Source organism: Syngnathus scovelli, chromosome 18, assembly GCF_024217435.2.
Source record: "Syngnathus scovelli strain Florida chromosome 18, RoL_Ssco_1.2, whole genome shotgun sequence".
NCBI lineage: Eukaryota > Metazoa > Chordata > Actinopteri > Syngnathiformes > Syngnathidae > Syngnathus > Syngnathus scovelli.
The window spans coordinates 11,454,599-11,481,961 of record NC_090864.1 but is presented as its reverse complement, the minus strand read 5'-3'; the positions used below and the strand labels follow the sequence as shown (position 1 = coordinate 11,481,961).

Sequence of the window (27,363 nt, the reverse complement as noted above, 5' to 3'; positions counted from 1 at the left end):
TTTCAAACTAAAATCAAGAAGCATCTGTGCAAGCATTTCCCACTCACTTTGTCCAAGGAGCCAGACTTCAAATGTGACAAGCTTCAGCTCACTCGTGACCCTGAACAAGAGCAAAAAAAAAAAAAAATCACATTCAGCGAAGGCCAGCAGAACAACATACATTGGTCCGTACGATAAAAGTGGTCTTAAGTAGCTTGAAGAGCTCCGATGTGAAAGATTGAACACAGCTGGCTTTCTCTATGCGTGTGTTTGTTTTACATGGAGACAGACAGAGAAGAATAAAAATAACATATCTTTTCAAACAAGCTGCCTGGAAACACAGAATTGACATCAAGTGACACACACATACACACACACACACATGCACATGCACTCACTCTCAGGTGCAGAGAATGTGCCAGAAAAGAGTAGGAAGGAGACAAGAAGTATTACTTCCCTGAGTGAGTCTACAGACCAAAATGCTTGAACAGGACTTTTCCTGAGAGACAAACTTGAGAGATTCATGCCGAAATTGCTCCATGGAAGCTTGGTAAAAACATTGATTTGAGGTCACATTTTCACTACGTTCCCACCCCGCCAGCCAGCCAAAATGGGATTGTTTTGAGACAACGCCGACAAATGGATGGGATTTGCAAACGCAGTCGATGCCCGGCAGCAAACAACAGCAAAACCATTTTATTCATTTATTTAACAATAGTTCATCAGCTTTTTTTTTTTTTCTTTTAACGAGAACGCTTTGATATGTGTCAGGACTGGATCATCGCTCCCGAAGGCTACGCCGCCAACTATTGCGACGGCGAGTGCTCCTTCCCTCTCAATGCCCACATGAACGCCACCAACCACGCCATCGTACAGACTCTGGTACGACACGTTCATGTTAAAAGTTATTATCATTGATAAATCACTGTCTTTTTTTTTTTTTTTTCCTTAGGTGCACCTGATGAATCCCGAGAATGTCCCGAAGCCCTGCTGCGCCCCCACCAAGCTCCACGCTATCTCTGTGCTCTACTTTGACGACAACTCAAACGTCATTTTGAAGAAATACAAGAACATGGTGGTGCGAGCGTGCGGTTGCCATTGACACCCGCTGGCCTTTCCTTTCCTTTCCTTTCCTTTCCTTTCCTTTCCTTTCCTTTCCTTTCCTTTCCTTTCCTTTCCTTTCCTTTCCTTTCCTTTCCTTTCCTTTCCTTTCCTTTCCTTTCCTTTCCTTTCCTTTCCTTTCCTTTCCTTTCCTTTCCTTTCCTTTCCTTTCCTTTCCTTTCCTTTCCTTTCCTTTCCTTTGGGCTGACCATCCATGTATTCCTCAGGCCTGCACAAGGTGTTCAACACTGAAAGATGGTTGAGTGCTTACACAAACGTTACTTGGAAAAGGATTTAAAGGGACTCCGTGTCATTTCATGGCAACCTCCAGGAAAGATGCTCCAAGTGATCCTGATTGTGGTGTGAGTGGGCAAAACTAAACTGTGATTGGACCAGTGCTGCTTTCATGCCTGCCCCCCCCCCCCTCCCTCCCCCCTCCCTCCCTTTCATTTTTACTCACCCTTCATAAGACAGTAGGAAATGCTCATTTTGTCTTCTCACACATTAGAGTGGAATTTATTATCCTCATTGTGGATTAATGGCCAGCATTCTCCCAGTGGCTGTAAAATTCTTATCAACTCTTGCGTATGAGTTCAAGTGGCAGCCAAAGTCCCTGCAGGAGATAATCCCATTCTCGGGAGAGGGAAAGGTTCTGGGTAAGTATTGATAAACGGACTCATTTATCCCATCAACACATCAGTAAGCCATTAAAGTCCCTGTAAAGTGAAAATAAATGTCTTATAAATGTGACAAGCCATAGAGAGTCATGGTAGGGTTTCAAAGTAGGGTTTCATACTAGAGTTAGGGTTTCAAATTAAGGTTTAAAGCTAAGTTTAGGGTTTCAAACATGGGTTTAAAGCTAGGGTTAGGCTTTCAAAGTAGGGTTTCAAGCTACTACTTGGAAACTCTAACCCTCGCTTTAAACCCTACTTTGAAACTCTAACCCTAGCCTTATGCAGGATGTGCAAGTTTACACTTTGACGCCATTTCAGCCTTTTAACAAAAAAGCTAGAATACAATTAAATATAATTTAATGCTGTACATTTGACCAAAAACTTTGCAGGGTCTTTAATGCGAGGTCACAGTGTCAAATGTTTCCAAAGTGTGTTAAACTAAGGCAAAATCAACCATGATTTGCAGTGAAATCCATTTTTTTTGGTTCCTTTTTTATTTGCTTTCAAATGATATTTACACTCCCAAAATATAAAATGGACCGAACCGCAGGCTATTTCAGCAGCACCGTCCTCCAAATAAAGCCCCTCAGTGTCAATATTTGTGTTCAACATGATGCATGTTGCGGCTAAAGGGATGTTCTGGTCCAACCAAACAAGTGAAGAATAAGGCCTTATCCGCTCAACACGCCATCAAGAAAGTGTGCAAAAAGACACTCAAGTTTGAAGGTGGTTTCTTTTTTTTTCTCTTGGTCTTAATTGAGCATGTTACTGTGGAGTCTTTTGGACAATATATTTGAATGGAAATCTTCTAATAGCAATACTAAGAATCTCAATACCTTATGTGCCTAGCCAATCATCAAACACAAAATATACCTCTGGTAAGCTGCTGTTTACATTTGTGATCATGTTTAGACTGTTGTGTAAATAGTTGTACATTCCGTTTATTTATTGCACTTTTTTTTAAAGTAAAAATAAAGGACACCTTACGAGAGACACACGGAGAAAGAAGAATTTACTTTGACAGTTCTTTTATTATGAAATTTTATGTTACAACTTGCCATGGCTAGTTTTGTACAAATCCATGGGCAGTGCACAAGCCATGACTGCATAACACACAAAAAAGGCGTTCCTTCAGACCATGTGCTTTCCATAAAGATTTACTGGCAAAATCTACTTTATGTGTGTTACCTGCTTTCACATTGTCACATGAAGTGGTGTCAAGGAGCAACATGTGCACCACATCTCATTCACACACACACACCGTTTCTCAAACGCTTTCAGCATGTGGAGCTAAGAGTGCTTTTATTTATCGATGGAGTATTTGACGTTTTTAGGAACTAATTCAGTGCTTTGACCCCACTGGGCCACAGAAAACACTTCCTTTGACAAGTACAAAAACAATAAGGCTATTTTAAAACGACACCGTTAGTGGCTCGTCATTCTATGCAGGTCCATCAAGCCTTCTAGTACCATTCGGGTTCAACAGAAGGAGCAGAAACTAGATTCTGATTTTAAAAAAATGGATCTTATGGGGCACCACGGAGGAGCTGATTTGTATCTACGTCTTTAGGTCAGACTCCTGTGAGGAGCTCCCGAGCTCACTGAGCTTTGTCCCTGAGAGTTAAGTCACAAAAGCACTGGTGTGGCTCAGAGGTAACACTCAACATCAAATAATGGCTTGCACTTGAATAACTGATCCCAAGTATTTAAAAAAAAAAAAACTAAGAAAAAGTGTCAATGTCGGGAAATAAGAAACTTCCAAAAGTGGCTTCAAAGACCCAAGAATGAGAAATACATTCGCGTACCCAACCACCCAGAATTGTTCTGTCAACACAGGAAAAGGAGAGGAAGGTTTGGCTGGTGCAGGACACAGCTTGCTGCTGCTGCTGCCGCTGCCGCAAATGCTGCTCCGAGGGATGGGCGCCGACACTTACAGCTCATCCCTCATCTGCTTCTTCACAAAGTCGTGCAGCTTTTCCAGATCCCGGGGGCCACTATACTCGGCGCCCTGCATCCCGGCGCTGAACATGATCAAGGTAGGGTAACCTTGCACCTGAGGAGGGAGGGGCCATGGCAACAAACAGGAAATCAAAACCTCGTAGTGGGAATTTGTGCGCTTCCTCGGTAAAGATTAACCGCTCCGTTAAGAAAGGCAAACAAACCCTGTTAGCCATTGCAGTTTCCAGACCTCATTACAGCAAATTAAGAGTTGATAGCCGCGTTCAAGATACGGCTTATCACGTCTTAAAAATGTGACACTTGAATTGCGTCAGCCGTACTTACGGAGTACTTATTGCAGAGCGTGCGCTCCACCGTGCAATCCACCTTGGCAATCTTGACGTTGGTCTGAGCAGGAAAGTCCTGAGTGGAAAGATCCTCCCACACTGGAGCCAGATGTTTACAGTGGCCGCACCTGCACAAGACCAACGTCGGATGAAACCAGCGGGCGTGCGCAAACTCAACACGTCGCCTTCTTTATCGGCCTGCCCCTTTGAGCATAAAATATCCATCCTACCATGGTGCAAAGAATTTGACAAAAGTCAATCCTTTGGCGATGGTCTCGTCAAAGTTGTCTTCTGTCAGCTTGAGGACGTTGGACTGCAAACAAAGCAAATAGAAACGAGATATTGGCCTGTGCCTCATGCATGGGATATTTGAGCAAAAGCAAATGTTGCACTCAATTTACAGTTGAAACATTTTCTTCCCATCAGACTCACCTTCTCCTCCTCGGCCACTTCTTCCTTGACTTCTACCTCTTTAGGCTCCTCCTTGACTTCTACCTCCTCCTTGACTTCTTCTTTGACCTCTTTTGTCTCCTCTACGTCTCGTTTTTCTTCATCATTCTCAGGCTCCTCCTTGTCTTCATCAGCTTCTTCGAGTTTGGCCTTTGCAGCGATCACCATCTCATCCACAAAGCTTTTGAGGGTGTCATAGTCTCTCTTTCCCTTGAAAGGTGTTATCTCAATCTGCAGTGGGAAGCACACGTCAGCCATAACCTTCAAATTCCAATAAAGGTTATGTGGCGAGTTGGAAACATACCTTGTCACCTCCCTTGAAGAAGAGCAGTGTAGGATATCCCCGCACTTTGAACGCGCTACACATTTCATGGTGTTGCGTGCAGTCCAGCTGAAGAACAACCCAAGAACATTTGCATTACAATTCCCACTAACAAAATAACTCAAAATAATAATAATGGCCCACCTTTCCGATTTTGACCTCCTCAGAATGCTCAAAGGTGGAGGCCATCTGCTCCCAGGTAGGAGCCAAGGCTTTGCAGTGGCCACACCATGGAGCGTAGAACTTGACAAAATGAAAACCTAAAAAAAAGAACCGACCATCAGGCAACCCGAAAATATATAACAATCAATTCTTTTCTATATTGAGGTTAGAGCTGCTTGATTGACACACGCACGCCTTAATGTAATCATGACACAATATTGACTGCGCTACGCCTCTGTTGCCAGCATGTGAAGGGAGGAGCAATAAACACAGGCTTAAAAATGCCTATGTCATATCCTGCTCTCTGGCCTCATTTATTTTCGCTTGAGAACCCAAACAGTAGAGACTTCATGGAGGCGTATTGGCTTGTGCACTCAAACGTCACTTAAGTCAATTAAGGCAAGGATCCAGATTGACCGCTTTGGCTGGTTGGAACTTGAATAGCAAGTTGTACAATTCATTTCACCTGCTGACAAAAAAGTTGTCATCACCTTTCGAAACATGATCCTTAAAGTTGGCGGTGGCAAGTTCGTACATGCCATCTTTGGGCTCTGGGGGAACTCCAGGTTGCCCCTGCGCAGCTTCTATTTCCTGGAGGAAGCAGGAGAAGAGAGAGAGAGAGCCAAGCCAGATCCATGAAGAGCCCCATTTGAACACAACCACTTGACATGATGTGGCATCACTTACAGCAGGGTCCATCTCGAGCGTATTCAACATCCACTCCTCGAGAAGCTCGAGAGTTCTCGGTCCTTGGTACTTGATAGGTTTCTGTTCGGGCTTGTACAACACCAGTCTAGGAAGAACCCAAACATGCTAGATGTAAATGCAGTGAAATCAATCAATCCTTCAATAAGACTGAAGGTATGTCAAAATGAAGGTTATTCAATTTGGATGTTCTATTCAATGTTGAATATCAAATCCAAATAAAGAGTACAAAATCCAAGAATGAAGTTGATCCCAACAACTTCAACATGAGATATGGAGAGCAATACGTACGAGGGATAGCCTCTTATGTTGTGGTCTTTGGAGCAAAATTTGGTGTCCTGGACACAGTCGACTTTTACCACGTAGGCCGGAGGGTCATCCATGTTGTTGTACTTATCTGCCAATTCGTTCCACGTCGGCTGCAGCTTCTTACAATGGCCGCACCTGCAAAGAACATGTACAGACTGTTATTACTGGTGTGCTTTGGGGATATACGTATTTTAATTAATTTTTCAGACAAAGAATTCAAAATTTTACTTCATTCAAAGTTCTCATTTTTTCTCATATTTGTTTTTATATTGCTCAATTATTGGAATACTATTTATATGATAAATATTCTTTTAATATGGGTGATGGCAACCAATACGTAGTCTGCTTGTGCCACGTCAGCTCAGTGAGCATCCCGACTCACAACATTAAGCTACGTCATTTACGTACCCTAAAAAAAACACACAAGTCTTCAGCTATTGACTCAAACGTGGAATGCAATGGTTTCTGGCAAACTTTTATTTTATTTCACGTCAAATTTCGCTAAATGTGATACCAAGCTCCAACTGAGCAACAAAAGCCAAGTGGCGACTAGCGCCTATGCTAACTAGCTTGCTAACTCTTAAATGTGAGTGCATAGATTTTGCAATGCATCGCGTTAAATCAAGTATGCGAGACGGACGGACGGACGGACAACTTACCACGGGGCGTAAAACATGACAAAGTGCGGTGCGGTTGGAACTGCCTCGTTGAACATTTCCACCGTGTACGTATGCTTGGCGTGCTCCACTGCTGGATCGGTTGTATCGTTTTCCTCGCAAAATACAGAAGAAAACAAGAAGGAATAGATAAAAAACAGGAGAAATGGAGTGCAATTCATTGCGGATGCCATGACGAGTGCGTGCCCGGTCGCTGCGGCTTCGCCGGTTGCAATGGAGAAAGCGCGTTCACGCTGCGCTTTCCAAATCCGATTCAAGGTATGCAGATGTGCACGCGCACGCGCGCCGATGAAGCTTCTCCATCCACGCCATTTGTGCAAGCCTGGAGGCGTTTGCTCTGCTTTTCCTGCTCGTCTGGTTAGAAGTAGCTGGATGGATCACGTTGCGCAAAGATGAATGTGACCAACCATCCAAAAATAGGAACCTTTTGGTAAACATTCATTTGGAGTGCTTCTGATTAACGTACACAGAAGGACTACATTTATCTGGAGTGTTATGACTGATTCCCATTTGATCATATTTCTGCCCTGATTGAGTCAAGTGTGCAGATGTGAAGCATAAGCTGACGTTTATTTGAGTTCCTGCATCTTGGACTGGATTTGACATGGGCTGATGTCTCCCACGTCCTGCCACTTTCCCCAAATTTTGCAATAGTTTCTGAAATCAAACACATTCCTGTTCATTGATGGTGAAAAATGATAGCGAACTCCAAAGAAGTCTGCTTCTTGCAGCTGGACTCGATTGTTTCCATGGCGATCCCACGAGCACGCATCTCAACGTGTCTGTCATTAAGTGTCTAAATTGCTACTGACACTTTTCCCATTTGTGTGAAGCGGAGGCCGCATACTTGTGGCTGTCTCTTGGTTACACATTGTTGATGGGACGCCACCTTGCCAGGCCTGCTGCTGCCATACTTTAATAAGAGGAGGGAAGATTAATGGAGCATGGGGGCCGGATGACAGTCTGATTATTTTCCACATTGTGTGCAGTCAGTGGACATTTTGTATGAACTGGCAGGTGGCAAAGTGTGAAAACTAACAAGGGAAGTACATGATATTTTATTGCATTGTTCTATCAACCTCTCAAATGGCTGCGCCAACACTTTCTTGCGTTTGTTGCAAAATTGTCTTGATTATATCTTGATAAGAGGAAGGAATAAAGAGATAACCGTGATTGATGAATGAATCCAAAGCGTGAGAAAGGCACAGTGTCCATTGGGTTTGTGTGTAAGAACAGCGGGGAATCACTCTGTACTTTCAATTCTTTCCAATAAAGCTCTCAGCATCCTCCTCCCTTGACTGCGCTCCAAAGCCAGATGATTTTCCATTAGGCCCACATGACAATATCATATCCGGGACACAGGATATGATGATATGACCAACAGAGGGGAACCAATGTCCTTTTCAGATGAGTCACTAGAGCAGTAGACACCTGCGCTAGCAATGGGAAAGGGTTCTCCCACATTATTGCACTCAAAACATGAAAGGATGGAAACTGGAACGCATTCCGTGTTGTTTTTTTTCCCATCTGACCAAGTGGGTGAAAGGAAGTAAGGCGAGGGGAGAATAAAGGGAAAAAAAAAAAAAATGCGGAGGTGGTGTAAGGTGTGAGATAGAATGACACAAAGTGCCAGCGTGGGTGTAAATGTGATTTTGGAGAGGAAAGAAAAGCAGAAGGGAAGGATGTGTTCAAAGTTGGTCACAGTGGGGTCAAATGGGTTGACGGCAGGCAATTGGTGCCAATGCTCCACATCCACAAAGACAAATAAAGCTACGTGGTTTGACAGAGTGACAGGGACAGCATTGGAGATTGCCTTTGACGCCAAAAGCAGAATTCTGCAAGTCTTCAAGGTTCTTTCAACTGAAAATGCACATGAAATACACAATTGCTCTTCTCTGTGATTGTAATAAAGTTGTCTGCAATTGTAAATCTGCTGACTTGGGTGGTCTATGTAGCCAAAAACAACAAAAAAGCCCAGAATGTAAGAAGACATCAAAACATGTCACCTGAATGCGAGCCATTATATCGTTCATTTGAAAAGGCCCACTGACTTCCTGCTGGGGAAGTCATCAGGATATACCTGCCAAACTAGGACAGGAATGAAGTCGGGCAAACAGAGACAGACACATGTTCACTTGCTGGCTTATCTGACAAAGTCACACTGAATCATTGAATTGGATTTAGAGTCAGCTCGCATTTTGTTGTCATGATCTCAAGAAAAAATGTCATACCGTTTTATTTTTTTGTCTTGAGGCCTTAAAACTATTAGGCAAAACTAACCCAAATTGGGTAAGATAGCTCATCCAAAAAGTACTGATGCATACTGTACAGTGTATAGCAGTATATAAAAAAAAGAAAGAAAGTATTCCTGCATTAATTGCTTGCGTCAATGTTTGTTTGTACGATTCTGTCACTGTCACGGCTCGTCCCCGTTGTTGTTTCTGTCTGTGTGCTCGCCCCTCCCTTCCTGTGTCTACTCTCAATCTATGTACAAATCACAGTCACCTGCCTCTCGTTACCTGTGGTGTATTTAAGTCCTGTCTGCGTGTCACTCGCTGTCGGATCCCTGTCGGATCCGACAGCGAGTGTTGATGGCGTCTCGTTTCTTGTTTGTCAGTTCTGGAAAATGCTAAAAGGTGCCCAGATTTGCTTCAGGTCTGGCCCGCGTTGCGCAATTACAAAACAGATGTTTGCTTTTTTTCTGAGACACATTTCTTAACTCCCCAAATGACATTGGCTTGATGACACACAAGTGAGCAACACAATGCTTCTGTTTATTGTCTAACTTTGTGTGTGTGTGCACGTTTCATGAAAGTGAGTTTCTATCTCTAACAGGTGTCTCCATTCTAAAGCAAGTCCACCCCAAGGATCACATGCAACAAAGCCTTTGTCAGATCTGATTGGTAGGAAGTCTTGCTGCGAGTGTGCGGGTGACTGAGTGCAGTCTGCACCTCGGACGGAGCATGTGCAGAAGCAGTCAGAGAGCGAGCCAAGGTGTGTCCACACAAGCCATTAAGCCGTCTAATGACTTTGACTTGGCGGCAGGTGCTGGGAACCTGCTACCTTTTTTTTTTTTTTTTACATATCAAGTATACAGCAACAGCAATGTCAATTTCGACTCAGCAGGGGTGTCAAATTCATTTTTGTCACAGGCCGCATCGTAGTTTCCCTCGGAGGGCCATCAAATAGTTTAAAAAGATGAATGGTAATTAAAATTGTTAGCAATACCTCTATTTTTAAAAAGTGAAGACAATTTGTAATTTTAGTCATGACACAGTCAGTGCAGAATTTGTCTTGGCGGGCCACATAAAATAATGTGGTGGACTGTATCCGGCCCCTGAGCCTGGAGTTTGACACGTTTCTTGAAAGTGAGGTTGGGCAAAAATAAAAGGTTTCATTTGAGGTCCGTTTCTTGGCAATTATTGCTTTTTATATGCCACCCAGGCTAAGATGAGACTGTCCAGTGCGCCTGGCAAGTTCCCGTGGAAAAATATCAATTCCTTAATTAGTTTTACTGCAGCTTGGAGAGCACCACTTTTCCCATTTAGAGGTGAACATTCGCTTTAGCCCAAGAATTCATTTCAGCACCTGCATTAGCATCCACCCAGGGAGCATCAAGGCCCCCTGGGGTGTTGTTGTGCAGACTTATTAACTTGGAAGCACGGTGCTTTTGTTCGCTGGCATTTTCATTTTGGACACGCTGTAATTGAGTAACACAGGGGCCCATCTTGTAGCACAATAGAAAGAAGAAGAAAAAAGGCTGGGAATTCTCAAAAGCCGCCAGGAAAGCCAGAGTCAATGAATAGCCCAAGTCCCATTGTTCCAGCAAAACGCGCTTAAATTGTTTGACGAAGACCTGCTTTTTCTCATCCCTGGACCCGAGTGAAAGGTGTTCCGGCCGCAGAGAAATCAGAGGACGGGAGTAGGGGGCTTGTGCCGATTTTTATTTGTTTCTTCAAGTTCAAATTTCACCGTGCTGGCATTTTATTAGCGTTATATAATTGCAGCCGTAAAGACGAAGGAATGGTTACTTTCACCTCAACGTAGATGGCATGCTCGGTCGGGATCTTGGGAACGTTTTTATTTGGTGGGTTCTAATTGGACAGAACCATGAGGTTTGCTGATGTTTCTGAAAGTTCAACAGCTACTCGATGCGTGTTAATATTTAGTTGTACTGGAATACATTTCTCAATCTGACAACATCCTGCTGAGTCTTGATGAGTGTTGAGCATTCTCACGTCAGGCTTGAAAAGAGGCCCTGCCCTGGTCTCCGACTTTTCACAGGCTCTGTTTTTCTTTCTTTGCGGCCAAACCAAAAAATAAACAAGGGCAGATGAAAAGGCGCCTCGCTGGCAGAGGCTGACCATGTTTCCGTCTTGTCACTCCTTATTAGCCGATGATGAGCTGTCTCCATGTTGGACAGCTGTGCCGTGTCACTAACACGAGAAGGTGCACATGTGAACTCATGCACGTTAAATATGGACAAGGCAAATTGGTGCTGGCCCGGCCCGGCCCTTTTCCTTTCCTGCAAACATCTGCTGGCACAGCGCCGCCCGCCCGCCCGCCCGCTCTGATTTATGACATGGCGACCACCACGTTCTGCTTTGGCACTCACCATCTAGATTCTTACTTTGACACCGGTGTATGGAAGCAGAGGAAATGAAGTGTGCCCTTGCATGAGAGCTTAAGGAGATGAAGTCGCTGGGAACCAAACGGAAAGAAAAAAAGGTACCTGAGACATTTTTTTCTCTCTTAAAATCTCCTGTGACAAAAACCTTCTAAAGACCACTTCCAGAATCAAGTAGTACAACAGGTATGAAAAGTGTACACACCCCAGGTCAAACGCACCGCTCGTTCAATAAACACATCAACAGTGTAATTCCGCCCTCTAGTGGCGAGAGTGCGCATTATTGAGAAAATCATGCACTTAGATTTATAAAATTGTAAATGAACATAATTCAAAAAGAATGTAAAATTTCAGCTTTTGGGCATAGTTTTATTTATTGAATGTTGTTTCATTTGACATTGACAATGACTGAAAAGTACACACATAATCCTTCTCATGTGCACATGTGCACATTAGACCTAGAAGGAAATTGGAAGCAGATGAACAACATGTGTCACATGATGATGTTATTCGGTGAAAGCAGCAGTACAAATAGTGTGGATATGTGCCATTGTTTTTGATGTGGCCAAGCAGCTGTTACTGATCATTCAAGCAGACAGTGGCTTTACTTGAAGACAGAGGTCAAATGTTCCAAACACGGGCGCGCTGGTGATTTATTCTGGAAACCAAAGTTCTGTTTGCACTTACTTCTTGAACACTTGACCTGTGCTTTAAACACACCTGCTAGGCATATTGATGATGCTTTCCTTTATAAGAATGATACATCGCTGCTTTCCAGGCAGGGAATCTTATAACCTGGCAAAATATTTGTTTTCATGTTTAAAAGTGACATATTGCCGACATTTTCCTTATTGTGCTTTTTCTCTTGCTATGTTTATGTACAATATGAATTTTGGGGGAAAAGCAGCACATAATCTAATTCTTGTAGCTCTTCTAACCACACACTTGTATCCATACTGGCACACAATGACTAAACATCTGCCAGCAACTGATCCAGCTCCTTCTTCTTCTCACTGTACCGAGTGCTGAGCTGTCTGACAGCCTCGGCATGCTCTTGGCTCACCTCTTCCTTCAGTCGCTGCTGCTCTTTTACAAAGTCTGCCCACTCATCTTTCAGACGCTCTATGTTTTCCTGCAGCTGACCGCTCTGGAAGGAAATGTGCATCAACAAAATGATCAAAGGACATCAAAATGATGTTTTATGACGTTGGTTGTGAAGTAAGCAGTGTGCTAGTGTTGCCATAGTTCTATACCTGGTGTGTTTCTAGCTCCCTCTGCTGGACTCTTTCTGCCATGTGATTAGCAGCATTCACTGTGACAAGCAAGCAAAAGTGGGCATCAAAATGTGACATTGTATTTGTAATTCAAACTGAATCCATGTGGAAATTCATTCTTCAAGCTAGTTTTGAGCTTTGCGCCAGCGGAACTGTGGGGGCCAATACTTACGTCGAGCAATGATATTGGAGAGCTGCTGCTTCACACCTTCCAAATCTGAGGGTAGCACTTCCTCATTTGCTTCTTGCACCACTTTACTCATGGTCTCCAGTAGTCGGCTCTCCCTGTGAGCCCTTTTTTCCTGGGAAAGGGGGAATAATATGAAAATCTTTGGCACAAAAGGACGATTGAGCAACAATGTATAGGGTGGTTCATAAAAGGTTCATTCCATTCAGAGACGTGGCGTCAGCCACATATTGTGTGTGTTATGGCAATTATCATGAATCAAACCAAACCAAGCATATCATAATGTGTTATATCTTTTATACCTCAAATTCTTTGACAAAGTAACGAATCTCGGCATTAATAACAGGCCTGTGGTCAAGCAGCCGAGACTGGATATCACCAACATCTGCAGATGCAACAAAGAAAACATTTACATATAATATGTACATTCAATCCACAATTAAAAACAGCATTATGAATGCATTGAATAATCTTTTTTAATTAAGCCATCATACACATTAAAATATACATAGAGCCAAAACAGATCTTACAAAATGGAGCTGGGGTCCAACAACTAAATGAATTCTACCCCAATTCCACTTAAGTCAGTCGGAAAAGAAATTCATATGCTATAAATATTATAATACCCCTTTTTAATAATACATACGCATTAAGCACGACTTGACGGTCCAGTTGCACTCACCTTTAATAATTTTGTCCATTTTTACAGATAAACAGATGCTCTCCTGGGGTCAAGTCTCATTTTGATTTCCTCTAGCTAGCTCGACATGCTACCTTCAAACTGCTTCAAACACAAGCAAGATGATGAGCTGGAAGCTACGAGCAAACTGGTGCGTAATTATAACAAACGTAATCTATGCGTATGCCTGAATGTGTAATGTATATTCAATTGTGCATCGTATATGAAATCTCTGAAGGTTTCTGGTTGATTGCAGTCATGGGAATAGAAGTCAGCTGACTGTGGTAAACAAAACATACTACTACTTCCGAGTTCAACAATGTGGATCGAACCAAGTCACGTAAACAGGGGTGCGCTATTCCGTTAGACTTGGTGCATTCCTGTTTTACAAACTCATGATACATACATTTTAGTGTCGCTTAAAGATAATTAGAGTAAAGCTATAATACTTTTGGAAGGATGTATTTACTTATTTATTCAGTTGTGAATGTCAATTTAGTAATGTGGTGAGAAAAAAAAAGGAAGGTGGGCTATCTGTCCAGCAGATGTCAGTCTTGCTCTGTGGAGGAAACACAAACGCATTTTTCCATTTATATTTTTTACATTGTAGATTGAAATATTCACATGCATTCACATACTTGACTGTGAATTTGTCAATATATGTATATATAATTTCATGTTGTCTCTAGACATTTACTTTATGATTGGCCTACTAATATAACTAGTGTCATTAAAACCCATCCAATATTTTTATAAGAATATTTACTTTACAGTGGTGAACTATAGAAAAAGCAATGTTTTTTTTTTCTCTTAACTTCTTGACCATAATTTGGTCCTAAATTCTCCCTTGGCTATTGCATTAGAAATGTATGCTAAAATAGTAAATATATGTGCATAAATGAATTTATGAAGAGAGTAGTAGTGGCAAAACAAAATCAGCAACATAGAGAGTGACAAGAGGCATTGTTTGGGCCAAAGAGTTTATACCTTGCTCATCTCAAAATGTATTAAAGTGTCACATTCAGTCAAGGAAAAAATCACGAAGGCACCACAAGTGCCCTACTGTCCACATTGTTTACTCAGAGAGTTGTTACATGCACCATTAGTTTTGATTTGGGTCTATTAAAGAGATTAAATGATTGACCATTGCCAAAGGATAAAAGCAAACAAGGCTTTCACTGCACTCCACTGTTGGGAGTTGAAGAAGCAGCAAAAATAAATAGACAATGTCAGGACCAGCTCACATTCACTGTGAAACCAGTGTGCATCTTGTTGCCTTGTTTATTCATAAATCTGGAGGGGGCAATTAAAAATATTAAAAGGGCGAATTGAAAAGATAGGCTTTTTAAATGCGCTATTCATTTCCAAAGCTAATTTGCAGTTTGGATTAAAATAATTTGACACAAATATCTGTGTTGTTGCATTTTTAAATACGTACAAAAAGGTGGTTCACATTATTCAGCATAAATAAAAGTAAATAAATAAACATTGGAAATTAATTTGCAAGTTTTATTTCTAACAGTATCACTTTGACTTGTGTATTTTCAAAGCGAGCTGGAACAATTCTGCCCCCCCCCCCCCCCCCCCCATTCAGTCAAATTGCAACAGTTAGCATCAACATAACAAGCAAATAGTAAATGTCCCTCTGCATCATAATTTGCAAGGAATGTTCTACAAATGCGCTGCTACATCCTGCGCGCGAGTGCAAGAGCTGTTTTATTTTTATTTCTCATCCTTCAGCTTTATTAAGAAAATGTGTTTTTTTATTTGACACCTCTGCACACATTCTATCCAAAAATGTCACAAGACAGAACAACAAAATGCAACGTGTGTATATCTCAGCCAGCAATAATAAAAGTGATGACCATTTATTTCTCACTCAGTTAACTTGAATGAATGGATTTATGAGTTCATTTATTTTTCAATATTTAGCAGAAGTGATGTCTTTTTACTTTTACTTAAATGAAGAATTCTACTGGGTGTGTGGTTGCTTAAAGTGTGGTTTAACACTTTTGCACACTGCTCTTGTGCATCTGCCCTGGATGCTCTCTCTCGCTCTCACACACGTGTGTGTTTGTGTGTGTGTCTCTTTCAGGTCCTGACACTAAAGGTCCAGGGGGGAGTGGTGGGATGGGGCGGGGGGGGGGGGGGGGGGGGGGGGGGCAGTGGCCCGCCTCTTACAGCTCACAATACGCTCACTGCCACTCAATGCATCATGCATCACAACAGGTGGGGGGTTGAAGCAGGGCATGGGTGCTCGCTCACTGTTGGTTCCAGGATCCTCAACACCCCCCTTTACCTCCAGATCCTCTTGATGAGGATCAGTCCTACAGTTTGCAAAAGGAAGTGCACGTGGCGTGACTCCTTGCTGTCACTGCTCTATCCCAAGGCATGATGGGAAGTCAAAGCGGTGGCTTGAAAATCAACATATGCACTTTTCAGGGAACATTTTGATCTCTTTAGCTGCAAGAAGGGAATGAAACCTTGTCAAAGGAATCTCAGCTCGAGCTCAGGGAGAAGAAGCCTTTCTTTATGTACGACTGAGTGTCAGAGAGTTGGACGAGCTCAGCGTGTCGCTAAGCATCAGCGTCAAGCGCCATTTCGGGGCTCATCCTGGAGATTAACAGGAACTGGAATGTCATTTTTCCCCATGGGGGCTCGTCCCCCCCCACCCCCCTGTCTGTCCTCTCCCGCCCCAGCATCGGGACGGATGGATGGCCTTTGCTCTGACTGAGGGCAACAGGCTTGAGAGGACACTCTGGACCTGTTGAAGTGCCCACAATCCAAGTGGCGGCGGCGTGTACTTTTGTTTGGAGTGGAGATAATTGCTGCCTGTGCAGTAGAACATGCAAAAACTTGATTTCTTGACGCCTTGTGAAGTTTGCGTGGCAGGTGAAAGTGGACGTGGGGCCGGAGCAAGAAGGCAAGGAGCAGGAATAATAATCAAATAGATTTTGTGTGTGTGTGTATTAAAGGCGATGCAGCCTGAGGTCACACATGATGCACAAACATACACATGCGCACACTTCTTGCTGCTGTGGCATGTTTGGAGCGGTGCCTCGTCAGATTAGGGCCACGCTGGCTGTGTTTGATGGCCAACCTGGACAGACAAAGCCTGCCAGGCACAAACTGCTCAGGCACATGATGTCAGGGCGGACACACACATGCATGCACATGCACGCACGCACGCGCTCACACAAAAATTCTTCGCCAGCCCAAAGAGACAGATGACACCCAGCATGAATCTAAAGCCAAATCTGTAAGCATCCACTGCGATCCAGCTGGCTAGCCCTAGGGTACCTGTCTCGGCGAACTGGAATCAGCGTCACCCCCGTGAGCTGTCAAATTAGCTCACAGGGCTGGAAATGCTGAAGAGATTTGGCCTCTCGTCGGGGAAGAGCGAGAATGGGGGTGGGGTGGGGAGGGGAGGCTTCTTATTAAATGAGCTCGCTTTTGGAGTAAAAAAAAACAACAAAAAAAACAACTCCACTTAGGAAAGGTGAGCTGATTTGTTTGGGGCGTGTTGGTCGAGATGCACATATGAACGCAAACAAAGTGCCAAGGGCAAGTCGCCCAGGAGTCCCACCAAGACTTTTTGGGTTTGTTTGAAACATCTGACTCTTGGACACACACTAAAGAAGCTCAAACAAACACAGACCGACTGTGTGCACCAGGGCAGAGTGACACAAGATGAACTTTGATACAAAACTTGTTGCCAAATCCTTGTGCATCATGTGACCACAAATTAGATTTAGTATGGATAAATAGATGGATGGATGTTCTAAACTAAAATCAATTTGCTTTTTTTAATATGACTTGAAAAGAAACTATTGGTTCTGTTCATTTAGCAAAACATTTGGCAAAACATTTGGAAAAATTAGAACGGGTCACTGAAAGATGATTTGGAACTAGAGCATATTGTATGCCAGGTGCAGTCATGGTGGGCAAGTCAAACACTTGCACGCAAAAACTTCATTTGATTTTTTAAAGCCATTTATAAGTTGACGTGATGTGTTGGATGGATAGACAGACAGACGGACGGCTGGACGGACCGACAGACAGACTGATAGATGAAAAGTTACATACGTATTTGGGCAAAACATAAAGCAATAAAGTAGTCGTGAGAAATTTCCTTGCTTCCCCCGTCCGTCTTTTCTTCACTTGTGATGTTTTCTCCCCAGAGGTGCTCTCTTAATGTCCTTGACTAAACTTGAGTCAGTCCTGACAGTGACGCTGGCCCAGTTGAGAGGACACCAACATGAGTGTAATGGAGGCAGCCAGGGCACAGTGTGTGTGTGTGTGTGTGTGTCACCCAAAGCCAAACGTGGCAGGGTGCAGATGACTTACACTTCAGATGCAGCCGCAAGGTGAGGCCACTTCTTTTTCTCATGTCACACTCACCTGAAGGACTGTTGTCGGCGGAAAAAAAAAAAAAAAAAAGGAAGACAAAGAACTGGGGAAAAGCTACTTTTGATCTTAATGAAGTTTTTTTTAAAATATGTGGACTAAATCCATTTTTTAATCAAAAAATGAAAGAATTCAATCAGAGCCACACATTTCATTATTCATTCAAATGTATGCATTATTCAGTGCAAAAACAAAAAATTGGGATTCCATTCCACACTGTAGTTTAACTAACAACTAATTAATGCAAGGTGATAATACAGTGAATATTTTTACTTGCACAGTCCCTGAGGTCATATGATCAATTAGATGTGAAAAAAAGAACATGACAACTGTGAAAGTCACAAGGTAGTCCGCCAGAGTCATAAAAGACGCCCGCCCGCCCGCCCGCCCCCTCAGGGTCTGACCTGTGTGTGTACGTTTGGATGTCACTGAAATCTAACATGAGTGGTTTAAAAAAAACTTGAATAGGTGTTTGTTGTGTAGTTGTGCATCCCGAAGCCAAGTGGCACACACTGGAGCCTATTGTGGAAGCTATCAGCACCCCCCCTCAATCTGTCTGCTGTCCTCTCTCCATCCGTCTCGTCATCTTTCTATGAACGCTCGCTCCCTCCCACCTACACCCCCAAGTAGTGCACTTCAAAGACAGGCGTTTTTTTCCATGGCTCCAAATTTATGACGTGTTGAGGCAACTTCTTCATCGTTGAATGTGTGCGCGATAGGAGGAGATCAGGAGACACAGAGATGACTTTGTGTTTTCCTTTCCAAATGTCAATTTCACGCCCCCTTTTCTTCGGGTGCCTTTCAAAAGGAGCCACTGATCAGCTGTGTGTCATGTGCTGTGAAATTTGGCCTGAATGAAGTGTTTTTCCCTTTTCTTTTCTTTTCTTTTCTTTTTTTTCTGGAGGATCAAATGCTGTTACTAAGACACACTGCAGTAAGTGTAAGCCCCCCCGGGGTCACCAAAAAGGCATTGACTTTTGAGTCAACTGTATGTTGTCTTTACTGTTTTAGCGTCTGAGCTCACTCGTAAGAATCCTTGAATGCTTCCCAAATTGGCCAACTCATTTCCAAAGTGTAAGTCAAGGCCCGTGCGTCCACACTGACAGCGTGGCCAACTATTTTGCTATCCTAATTCATTTCACACCTAGCAAAATGGAGAATTTGCATGCATATACGTTTTGTGTGTCTTTTGCTTCTCCATGCCTGTCACTGGTCAGCGAAAACAAAATGGCTGATACGCAGATAATATGTTCATTATGGATGACTTTAATATTCATATAAATGTCCCCACTTTCAGACAAGAATTGAAAATGGCTACACTTTCGACTTGAGTCAGATGTCATGCTATTGCCGCATACTACTGACCACTACGTCATCAGATTTGAAGTCTAAGCACGTTGCTATCATTGCAACCACAATCAAAGCTACTCGCGACAATTTTAATTCTTAAACCACCATTGCAGTTTGTGAGCTGCTGCTGCTGCTGCTGCTGCCTCTGGCAACTGCTTCCCTCCCTTCCTTTCCTTACACAATGGTTCAATTGATGCTCTTATGAATGATTTTAATGGCGTTCTGTTAATTGCGGTCAACGCCATAGCACCAAGTCGACTTAAAAGTGACCCTATGAGGTTTACAGATGAAACGCGTGCGCTTAAACCAGAAGCTTGAGTGCAAATGGCGTGGAACTTAAACTTGAGATCTTCCCTCAGGCATGGTTACTGAAAAACAAAGTAGCTCTTGTTTGAGCTCAAATCAATTAATTCAGCAGAATAATCAATCCCAATATTAATAACTCCAAATATTTATTTGATACAGTAGCAATTCGAAGGCAACAGCATCTGACTTGCAATAGTTTCAGCCATTCATTTCAAAAAACGAATAAGCAAAGCATGCGGTCTATTATTTCTTCCACACAAATAAATAATTCGATTTTTTAAAGAATAAATTTGACTGCTGAGTAATTGTTCCAATCTTGCTTGTTTGATTTGGATGTGGGCGGGGGTTTAGATTGAAGTTGTGATCCGACGGCAATCTGAAGCCAAAAAAGGCTCAACGGCAAAAACGGACAACTAAATCAAAATACCAGTTTACATAATTGAAATTCATAACCTTTACAAGAAAAGCTTTCCTGTGCATGGGTGCAGAGCTTATAATAAGAAACGGAAAAAGAGTTATCTTTAGAATGCAGACCTTGGATTCATTCTTGCCAAAGGGAATGTGTTTATTTGTGAATTGTTAAGAACGGTATTAAATTCTTTCCAGATGAAGTCATTAAAAATAACTAAGATGGGTCATTCCACATAACTACTCTTATTCAAAATTAATCAAATGAAAAGTTGTTCTATTAACCTGTCACCAGCTCCTACCCCCTTGATTTTATTCATTCATTAGGCAAATAAGGCACATTGCAAAAGAGCCCATTTAACTGCAGGTTGAAATAAATTAGTCGGCTGAAATTAAAAGCCCATCCGTTCTAATAATAAAAGACAGCGGATAAACATTCACCAGCCCCGTGACGTATGCAGATGCAAATTATGTAAATAAGACGACTGTTCCTTCCCCAATGGTAGTCGCATTACAGGAAATAGCTAAGGGCAGTCCCACCCATGCCCCCCATAATAGTACCACTATGCCTATTTGAAATGCACCCCGGCCCAAACCCTAACCAGGTTTCAGTCGCAATTACCTTTAGTATCACTTCTCAACTTCCCTGCAGGCGTCCTCTCACAACCTATTAGTGCAGGGGGGCCGGCTGAAGTTAAGTGACATGACCTCTGGGGTTGCTTGCTACGATGGAGCAGACGCAGGCTCAGGGGCGGGAGGGCTTGGCTGCCCATGATGACACACTGGGCTTCTAATTGGATGCCTGATTTATGGACCATTTGAAAATGAGCAAAGTGAGATAAGTTCAAATATAGATTCAAAAGTGGCCGTTCCGTCAATCTATCACTGACCGCTTGTTGTTGGTGAATGACGGGAAACTTAGAAGTGCTATGTAGCGTAATGATGGACTGATATGACACTTTAGCTTTGGCTTGAAACAAAAAACTAACATGCCCACCTTGATGTCTTACTTCCTTCGCTCTAAGTCACGTTTCCCCACTTACACGTGCATATGCAAAGGAACATCACAGCGTGGCGAGGAGCGATCCAGGCGGCTAATTCAGCAGCATCCACACACTCCAGGTTGCGCAATCTCCTTGCCGCGGGTCACACATATGTACCTCGGCACCTTACGTGCCGAATCAGCCAGCCATCTCCCTGATTGATGTGCATCGTACACTCTGGCTTGGTCCCACACCTGGGAAACTTACATAAGCCGTGAATGAGGCACAGCCAGTATTAAAGTTCTGTTCAGAGGTCAAGTGGGTCGTTGGGATGGAAAGGGGATATGAAAAAACAATTGATAGTCTTTAAGTTGAGTGGAAGAAGATCCCAAGCTAAACTAACGTCCCCGCACCCTTCTTCAATGTGGTGTAATTGCAATAGACAATCAGATGGCATCTTTACAGGCGCATGGTACAACTGTCACACTGTGTAAGCGCACAACAATAAGAGCTGTCAAAAGAGCTTATGACACGCTAACACTGGCCGCCCTCCCTCAGCACCATTTGGCGTTGTTGAGGTGATTCAGTCAGCCGCAGACGCTGCCCTCATCTTAGCACACGTCGCGGCCGATGCGTGGCCTCACGATGACGAGGCAACGAAAGGGCTGGTGGCGTGGCGTGGCGTCTGTGCAACTTTCAAATGCGGGTTGTGCAGCTCGCTCATGTGATTGGCAAAAGGTGTTGACGGAGCATGTGGAGGTGACGTGTGGGGAACACCCGTCACCTTCCCACCAGGGTTGACACAAGCTGCTCAAAGCCCATTCGAGAACCGCTTCAAAGTACAATTGACGTTTTTTTTTTTTTAAAGAGGACACAGAATTCCCGACTCAACTCAAAGAAGCATCCTTCCATAAATCATGATCTGTATGGAGAGAAACTTTTGGCACAATATGAGAATTTTCACCTCAAAATGATGACATTGCCAATATTTCTGGGCAAGGCTTGTTATTCGCACGTTATTGGCCCAATATGAGAATTTTCTCCTAAAATGATGACATTGCCAATATTTCTAGGCAAGCCTTGTTATTCGCAGATGTCTGCAGGTGTTGTCGTCTTTTAGCCAACTCTTACTTGAATTCCTTTGCTCGCTCAAGGTCAATGTGTGTTCGTTTGTTGACTAAAAAAAAACAAAAAAACAACTTAGGTCATATTCTTAAATAATTTGAAATATTTATTTGTATTTACATATAAAGGGACGGCTTTCTGCGAACTTCATAACGAGTTCTCAATTGACTTTTTCATTTTCTGTTACGCACGTTCTTAATCTTACAGAGAAAACAAGGAATCATGGCATCATCAGAAATACAAATGAATTTAAAAAAATACATCCAGAGGCAAGTTTTGCGGTCTGGACAGCACAGCATTCCAACTAAATGTTAACACAAGCAAGAAGACAAAGGCGGCTTTAATGGCTCCCAACACCACAAAGTGCCCCATCTAGTCACAAGGGCCGAATGGATGACCGCCAGCCATTTTCCCTCTACTTACATCTTTGTAACATTTATTTTTTCCCAACACTGGGATTTACGGAAAACAAATCGTGAGAAAACACAAGCACGCAGCGGATTTTATGCCAGGGTCTTGTGGGTCGAGCTCCTTTCATGTGTGCTTATTTATTGCTGTTGGTTGCCCTGATGATCATTTTGAAGCAATTGCAAATCGTCGTTTGGTTGGCCAGAGTATAATTGCTCAAGTCATATTTCAGTGTTTTTGCAAATCAAGACTAAAAACATTTTAGAAGACAAATTGGTACTTTTTATTGGGTCTCCATCCCTTCCGTAGACGTTAGCGCTCACCTTGATGACTATTAATTGCTCCAAATGCGAACGCCCAGAAGACGTGGGGATCATTGCTCACATCATACAAAGATCCTTCGGCCTCCGGGCGCTCTTTTCTCCTCTCTCTCTCTCCATGGCTGCCTGCCTGGCTTCGTCCTTCTCTCTCGAGATGCCCCCTTGGTAGTGTGAGGGTTGAAGTGACACACAGTGGCTGACTGTCGCCCAAGGGGAGTCGGGGCTCGGGCCTTGGCTGGCTGGCTGGCTGGCTGTGTGTGGCAGCTGGTGAGCCCGCTGCCCTCTGCCTGGCCTGCAGCATCAACAGTGGTGCTTATTGGGACTTGAGCGGAGCCTTGGTCTGATCTCTTGACTCTAGGTCTGATGCTCGACTGCTCGCCGCCGCTGTCCACTGAGGAAGTTGGGCAAAGCGCAGCCGTGTGATGGTACACAAAATGCAGGCCTGTGAAACCTCTGACCTTTACATGACCATTGGAAAACATTTGGAGTGAATACTGATACACGCCAAACGCTGTCCTTTGTTCACTTGTCACTGAGAACACCTTTGTATTAAATGAGAAGCAATTCTAATAGTTTCCCGTAAAAAGAAACACACCACAAAACATTGTCCAATTGTCACTGAGGACACCTTTTTTATTAAGTTAGAAGCAATTATAATAGTTTCCCTTTAAAAAAACACCACATAACACAAAACCTGCAACAAATAACTTGAAACAACTGCTTGACTGTTGTGTAATGTAAGGTTAAGCCATCTTGCAGGCTGTGAAAGGATGTCAAAAGTCAATGATGGAACAAGACAAGAGTGGAGGAGAAGCCATTCGATGACAGCTTGAGAACCTTTTTAAAAACAGTCGTCTCGGTCCAGTTAAAACAAAAGATGGTCTATTGTGGCAAGAAGATTCTGGAATCGTGATACTGATGTGACACGTGCTCAATGAGAACAATTTTCAAAGTGGAAATAAGACTTTTGATACGTCGACTGGCCAGGCTTCAATGGTGTTTTGTGGAGTAAATTCCATTCCTGAGCACAACTACCGGGGGGAGGTGATGTCGGACGCCGCTGCCATGTTGGATGTGGTCGAACCATCGGGTCACGTTCACGTAGCGCTCCTTTTCCTGAAAAGTCAAGTCCGTCTGGCAGCCAGAGGAACATTGAGTCATTATCAGCACAATCGCTGAAGGTAACAGAGGTCACAAAAAAGAAGGTCACGCACTAAACAGCAGATGAATCATAGACCAATAAGTCAGCGTGTCCTTGGAAAATACTTTTTGGTATCCAATTAAATGGAATTTGGAAGCTGACAAGATTATCGCCTGGAAACATCAGTCGCTTTTAATGACTGTGAAATGTTGTTGCGCGTGAAATGAACATTTAAAGATCTAGTGGCAGGCAGGACTCAATGTCCCCGAGGTTAAAAGGAACATTGAGTCCAAAGCAAAGTGACGCTGTGCCTGGTGGGGAGGCTGACCTTGGCTCTACGCTTAAACCCACTGACACCTCCTTACGGGATCTCACTTTACTTTTTCAAATCCTAAAAACTGCCAAACTTTGATGTCCTCGGGTTCATTTTGCAGTGCCGTGACAATGTGAACAAATGATTGCAAACTGCACTGAGTAAACAACTAAATGAATATTGATATACAAGAGATTGGTCACTCACTATTAGCGGGTGAAGTCCATTGTACATGAGCACATCCGCTAAAGTGAAGTGGTTGCCGGCCATGCAAACTTTGTCTTGCAAGTAGAGGTTGAGGTCCTAGAAGAGCAAAAATAAAAACAAAGCACATCAGGTGTGTGTGTGTGTGTGTGTGTGTGGTGTGCTCCTCTGGAGGGGAAAATGAAAGACTTCTTTTAAGTGGATTGTAGTCTGGTTTGAATGCAAATCTATTTCTGTGCAAAACTTTTGACTGAGCCTGTGTTGATAACTCTAGGCAAGAGAAAGAAGACTTTATAGAATTTCCTCTACTTTGACTGTAAAAAGGAAAGCATGACAGCAGGTTCATTAACCTATATATCTGGCTGTGTGCATTAAATGAATCGTCGCTTGCGTGTCTGTGTGTGTGTGCGCTATAAGGAAGGCAATAATGGATATCCTGAGGGGCTTTGTGCCTTGTCCATGACTGGCGACTTAGCACAGATGCCACGAAACAGGCTGTTTGTTTACTCCAACTCTCTTTTTTTTGCATATCTAATGAAGCTGTCCAAACTTGGGGACACGGAAGTGCTGGTCCCAGGGGAGGGGGACCATCTTTAGCACTTGTACACTGCGCAACTCTCGCCATGCACACTGAGCATCTTGGGGGCAAATGGAGTTATTGTGCGGCAAAAGTGGCTGATGCCAAACAAGGCATGAAGACTGCAGACTTCCACCATCAGATCCTTACTCTTTGTAGCCTACAGCCATGGAGCTGAAGACCAGTCGAGCATTGGAAGGGAGGCGGTGCTCTCTGGCCGCCTCCGACAAGCTTGGAAAAAATACAGCTGTTCATTCTTTGCAGATAACACAATTGAAGTCAAAGAGTTTGGGCTGATCAATTGATGGAAATCAAGTTGATGTTGCAATGAGGTAGACAATCACAAAGGGTGCAATCTTGGAGGAAAAAAAACTGTGATTTCAAATGAAGCTGTAAAGGTCTTTGGATTCCAAGGTCAAACGGTTTGACTTTCCTGTTGTCACATTGCAGGAATAGCCGTCTGTGTGAAAAGTGTGTGACTTTTCAGTTTGCACCCTGGGGTGAAAAGGTTTAAAAAAAAAAAAAAACACAGCAGGACAGTCATGGTAGTGAGGGAGCACTGGGCACCAGAGCTTGAGATGCTCAAGGCGACTTCCTTTTGTAAGTGGCACCATTAAAATATTTAAGAGGCCTGTCCAGATAACATGCTGCCGCCCAGCGTGACTCCTTCGACACACGACGACCGTGTGTGTCACTGTGAGAAGTGCGCACATACATACGCGCTTCATGCTGACAGGACAGTGCCAAGAGGCGCCCAGTGTCCAGCAGACTCGTGGCTGGCGATCCATTTCACGCTGACTGGCGCCGGGCACATTAAGGCATTTTTCTCTGTCATGAGGGGCCATGTCACTGAAAGGCCATACATCAGTCTGTATTGCTGTCGCGTGTGTGAGACGCATGCACACACACGCACACACACACACACACACACACTGTCTGTACTTCCGAATGAGAGAGGAATGCTGAGGCGCCCCTCAGAGGAATTTCTTTTTTCAGCTCCAGAAATACTACAAAAGCCTTTTGCACCGAGTAAAACTTCTTATGTGAGAATTGAGTCAACATCAAACTGGAGAATTACTGCGCAAACATAAAGCAGCAAAAATGTTGAGGCTAACTATGGAGCTTTCCTGCGGCTATCATTGATAATATCATTGAAATCCATTGGAAGGATATAGCAGTTGAAATATGAAAATTGAAATATACATTTATTATGTGGTTGTGTTCTCTGCTTGTCCACTCTGGCTAATACACAAACATTTTGAAAGACTTCAGGAGCCCCTGCAAATAGACAATTGCATTTTTGCACTACCTTTAGTATAATTCTACTTTCATCCTTGTTACAGCCGTCCAGCTTGGTCACTCTGTACTCCAGCCACTGATGCACCACAGCTCTGTCTTCTGCAGCATCCCCCAGCAGCTCAGGACGTTTGGCTTCTTTCACCAGGTGGCAGGCAATGGTTATCAGGCCCACTAGGGGAGGACCATTGTTATTCTGCAGCACAGGCACCTGGAAGAAGGTAGGTCTACAATTTTATACCCCAAAAATGTATATCCTCCACCATTAGAATAGAAATTCCGGTGATCACATGCACTATACAACAATCTTATCAAAATAACCAATCATTGACTGGTTCACGGTGACAGCCCACTTTATGGACAAGCATGCACGCGTTCCATTGTGCAGTGTAAATAAACACCTGCAAAAGTAGATCTGCTGGTATATGCACATGTCAAGTTAGCTCAAAATGTCATATGCTAAGTGTCAAATCACGTTTCACACAGAGCACAGCATAGCGAAGAGAGGAAACACATGGCTAGCTCATTAGCATTACCTTCCTATCCACAATGTTTAATTTGTCAACTTTCAAACAAAATGACGCTTTTAACCGCCATACCCATGCACGCTTTTGTCACCTTTTTGTCCCCTCGGGTACTATATTTGTTGGCTTTTTTCAGTCCTAAATATTTCTCGAGCGATGCTAGCTCCCGTAACGCCATGGTTCTTGACAATGGAGGTCATCAACATATCACTCGATTGGCTGTTTGCTCTCTAAGCCCGCCTTTCTGTCTTGAATGGCAGCTCTTTCGACCAATAGGACGGAATCTCTTGTATATTGCATCAGAGAGAGAGCGACAGTGGAGACAGTGGTCGCTCTCTCTCTCCTCATAATAATAATAATAATAATAATAATAATAATAATAATAATAATAATAATAATAATAATAATAATAATAATAATAATAATGATGATGATTGATGATGATTGATGATGATGATGATTATTATTGCCCTGTAGTTTATATTTTTGCTTTCTCTGACCAGTGACCACAAACTCAAGCTTTACTTTGGTGTTATAATTCAATAGCGAATATGAGATTTCTTTGGACAT

General features: G+C 43.2%; 4 protein-coding genes across 4 annotated transcripts in view; 1 reads left to right on the top strand and 3 right to left on the bottom strand.

The window, feature by feature from the left end:
- Positions 1 to 10,066, top strand: part of bmp6 (bone morphogenetic protein 6) — a 28,356-nt gene extending 18,290 nt beyond the window's left edge. The window contains exons 6-8 of the mRNA XM_049748808.2: positions 751 to 861; positions 932 to 9,416; positions 9,500 to 10,066. Coding sequence (XP_049604765.1) covers positions 751 to 861; positions 932 to 1,081 — 261 coding nt within the window. The 3' untranslated portion in view covers positions 1,082 to 9,416; positions 9,500 to 10,066. The remainder of the gene's footprint in view (positions 1 to 750; positions 862 to 931; positions 9,417 to 9,499) is intronic.
- On the bottom strand, positions 2,766 to 6,837 carry txndc5 (thioredoxin domain containing 5). Its single transcript, XM_049748807.2, has 10 exons — positions 6,647 to 6,837; positions 5,970 to 6,122; positions 5,661 to 5,766; positions 5,465 to 5,564; positions 4,956 to 5,071; positions 4,794 to 4,880; positions 4,472 to 4,720; positions 4,270 to 4,352; positions 4,038 to 4,167; positions 2,766 to 3,807 (listed from the first exon to the last, which is right to left on the bottom strand). Exons 1-10 carry the CDS (start codon positions 6,835 to 6,837, stop codon positions 3,685 to 3,687), a joined length of 1,338 nt encoding a protein of 445 aa, XP_049604764.1. The 3' UTR covers positions 2,766 to 3,684.
- A 1,573-nt stretch (positions 10,067 to 11,639) lies between the features above and the next one.
- Positions 11,640 to 13,733, bottom strand: bloc1s5 (biogenesis of lysosomal organelles complex-1, subunit 5, muted). Its single transcript, XM_049748831.2, has 5 exons — positions 13,435 to 13,733; positions 13,055 to 13,137; positions 12,738 to 12,867; positions 12,545 to 12,603; positions 11,640 to 12,438 (listed from the first exon to the last, which is right to left on the bottom strand). Exons 1-5 carry the CDS (start codon positions 13,451 to 13,453, stop codon positions 12,262 to 12,264), a joined length of 468 nt encoding a protein of 155 aa, XP_049604788.1. The 5' UTR covers positions 13,454 to 13,733; the 3' UTR covers positions 11,640 to 12,261.
- Positions 13,734 to 23,340: 9,607 nt separating this feature from the next.
- eef1e1 (eukaryotic translation elongation factor 1 epsilon 1) lies at positions 23,341 to 27,043 on the bottom strand. Its single transcript, XM_049748828.1, has 4 exons — positions 26,888 to 27,043; positions 26,283 to 26,480; positions 24,400 to 24,495; positions 23,341 to 23,872 (listed from the first exon to the last, which is right to left on the bottom strand). Exons 1-4 carry the CDS (start codon positions 26,969 to 26,971, stop codon positions 23,729 to 23,731), a joined length of 522 nt encoding a protein of 173 aa, XP_049604785.1. The 5' UTR covers positions 26,972 to 27,043; the 3' UTR covers positions 23,341 to 23,728.
- Positions 27,044 to 27,363: the final 320 nt, after the last annotated feature.

Coding starts and splice junctions, on each gene's coding strand:
- bloc1s5 (XM_049748831.2), bottom strand. Junction 12,868..13,054: donor ACTTTGTCAAAGAATTTGAG/GTATAAAAGATA, acceptor CCCCTTTCCCAG/GAAAAAAGGGCTCACAGGGA. Junction 12,604..12,737: donor CTCCAATATCATTGCTCGAC/GTAAGTATTGGC, acceptor TGCTTGTCACAG/TGAATGCTGCTAATCACATG.
- txndc5 (XM_049748807.2), bottom strand. CDS start 6,837: ATGGCATCCGCAATGAATTGCACTCCATTTCTCCTGTTTTTTATCTAT. Junction 5,072..5,464: donor TAAGGATCATGTTTCGAAAG/GTGATGACAACT, acceptor TCTTTTTTTTAG/GTTTTCATTTTGTCAAGTTC. Junction 4,353..4,471: donor AAGTGGCCGAGGAGGAGAAG/GTGAGTCTGATG, acceptor CTTTGTTTGCAG/TCCAACGTCCTCAAGCTGAC.
- eef1e1 (XM_049748828.1), bottom strand. CDS start 26,971: ATGGCGTTACGGGAGCTAGCATCGCTCGAGAAATATTTAGGACTGAAA. Junction 26,481..26,887: donor GTACCCGAGGGGACAAAAAG/GTGACAAAAGCG, acceptor ACCTTCTTCCAG/GTGCCTGTGCTGCAGAATAA. Junction 24,496..26,282: donor AAAGTAGAATTATACTAAAG/GTAGTGCAAAAA, acceptor TTGCTCTTCTAG/GACCTCAACCTCTACTTGCA.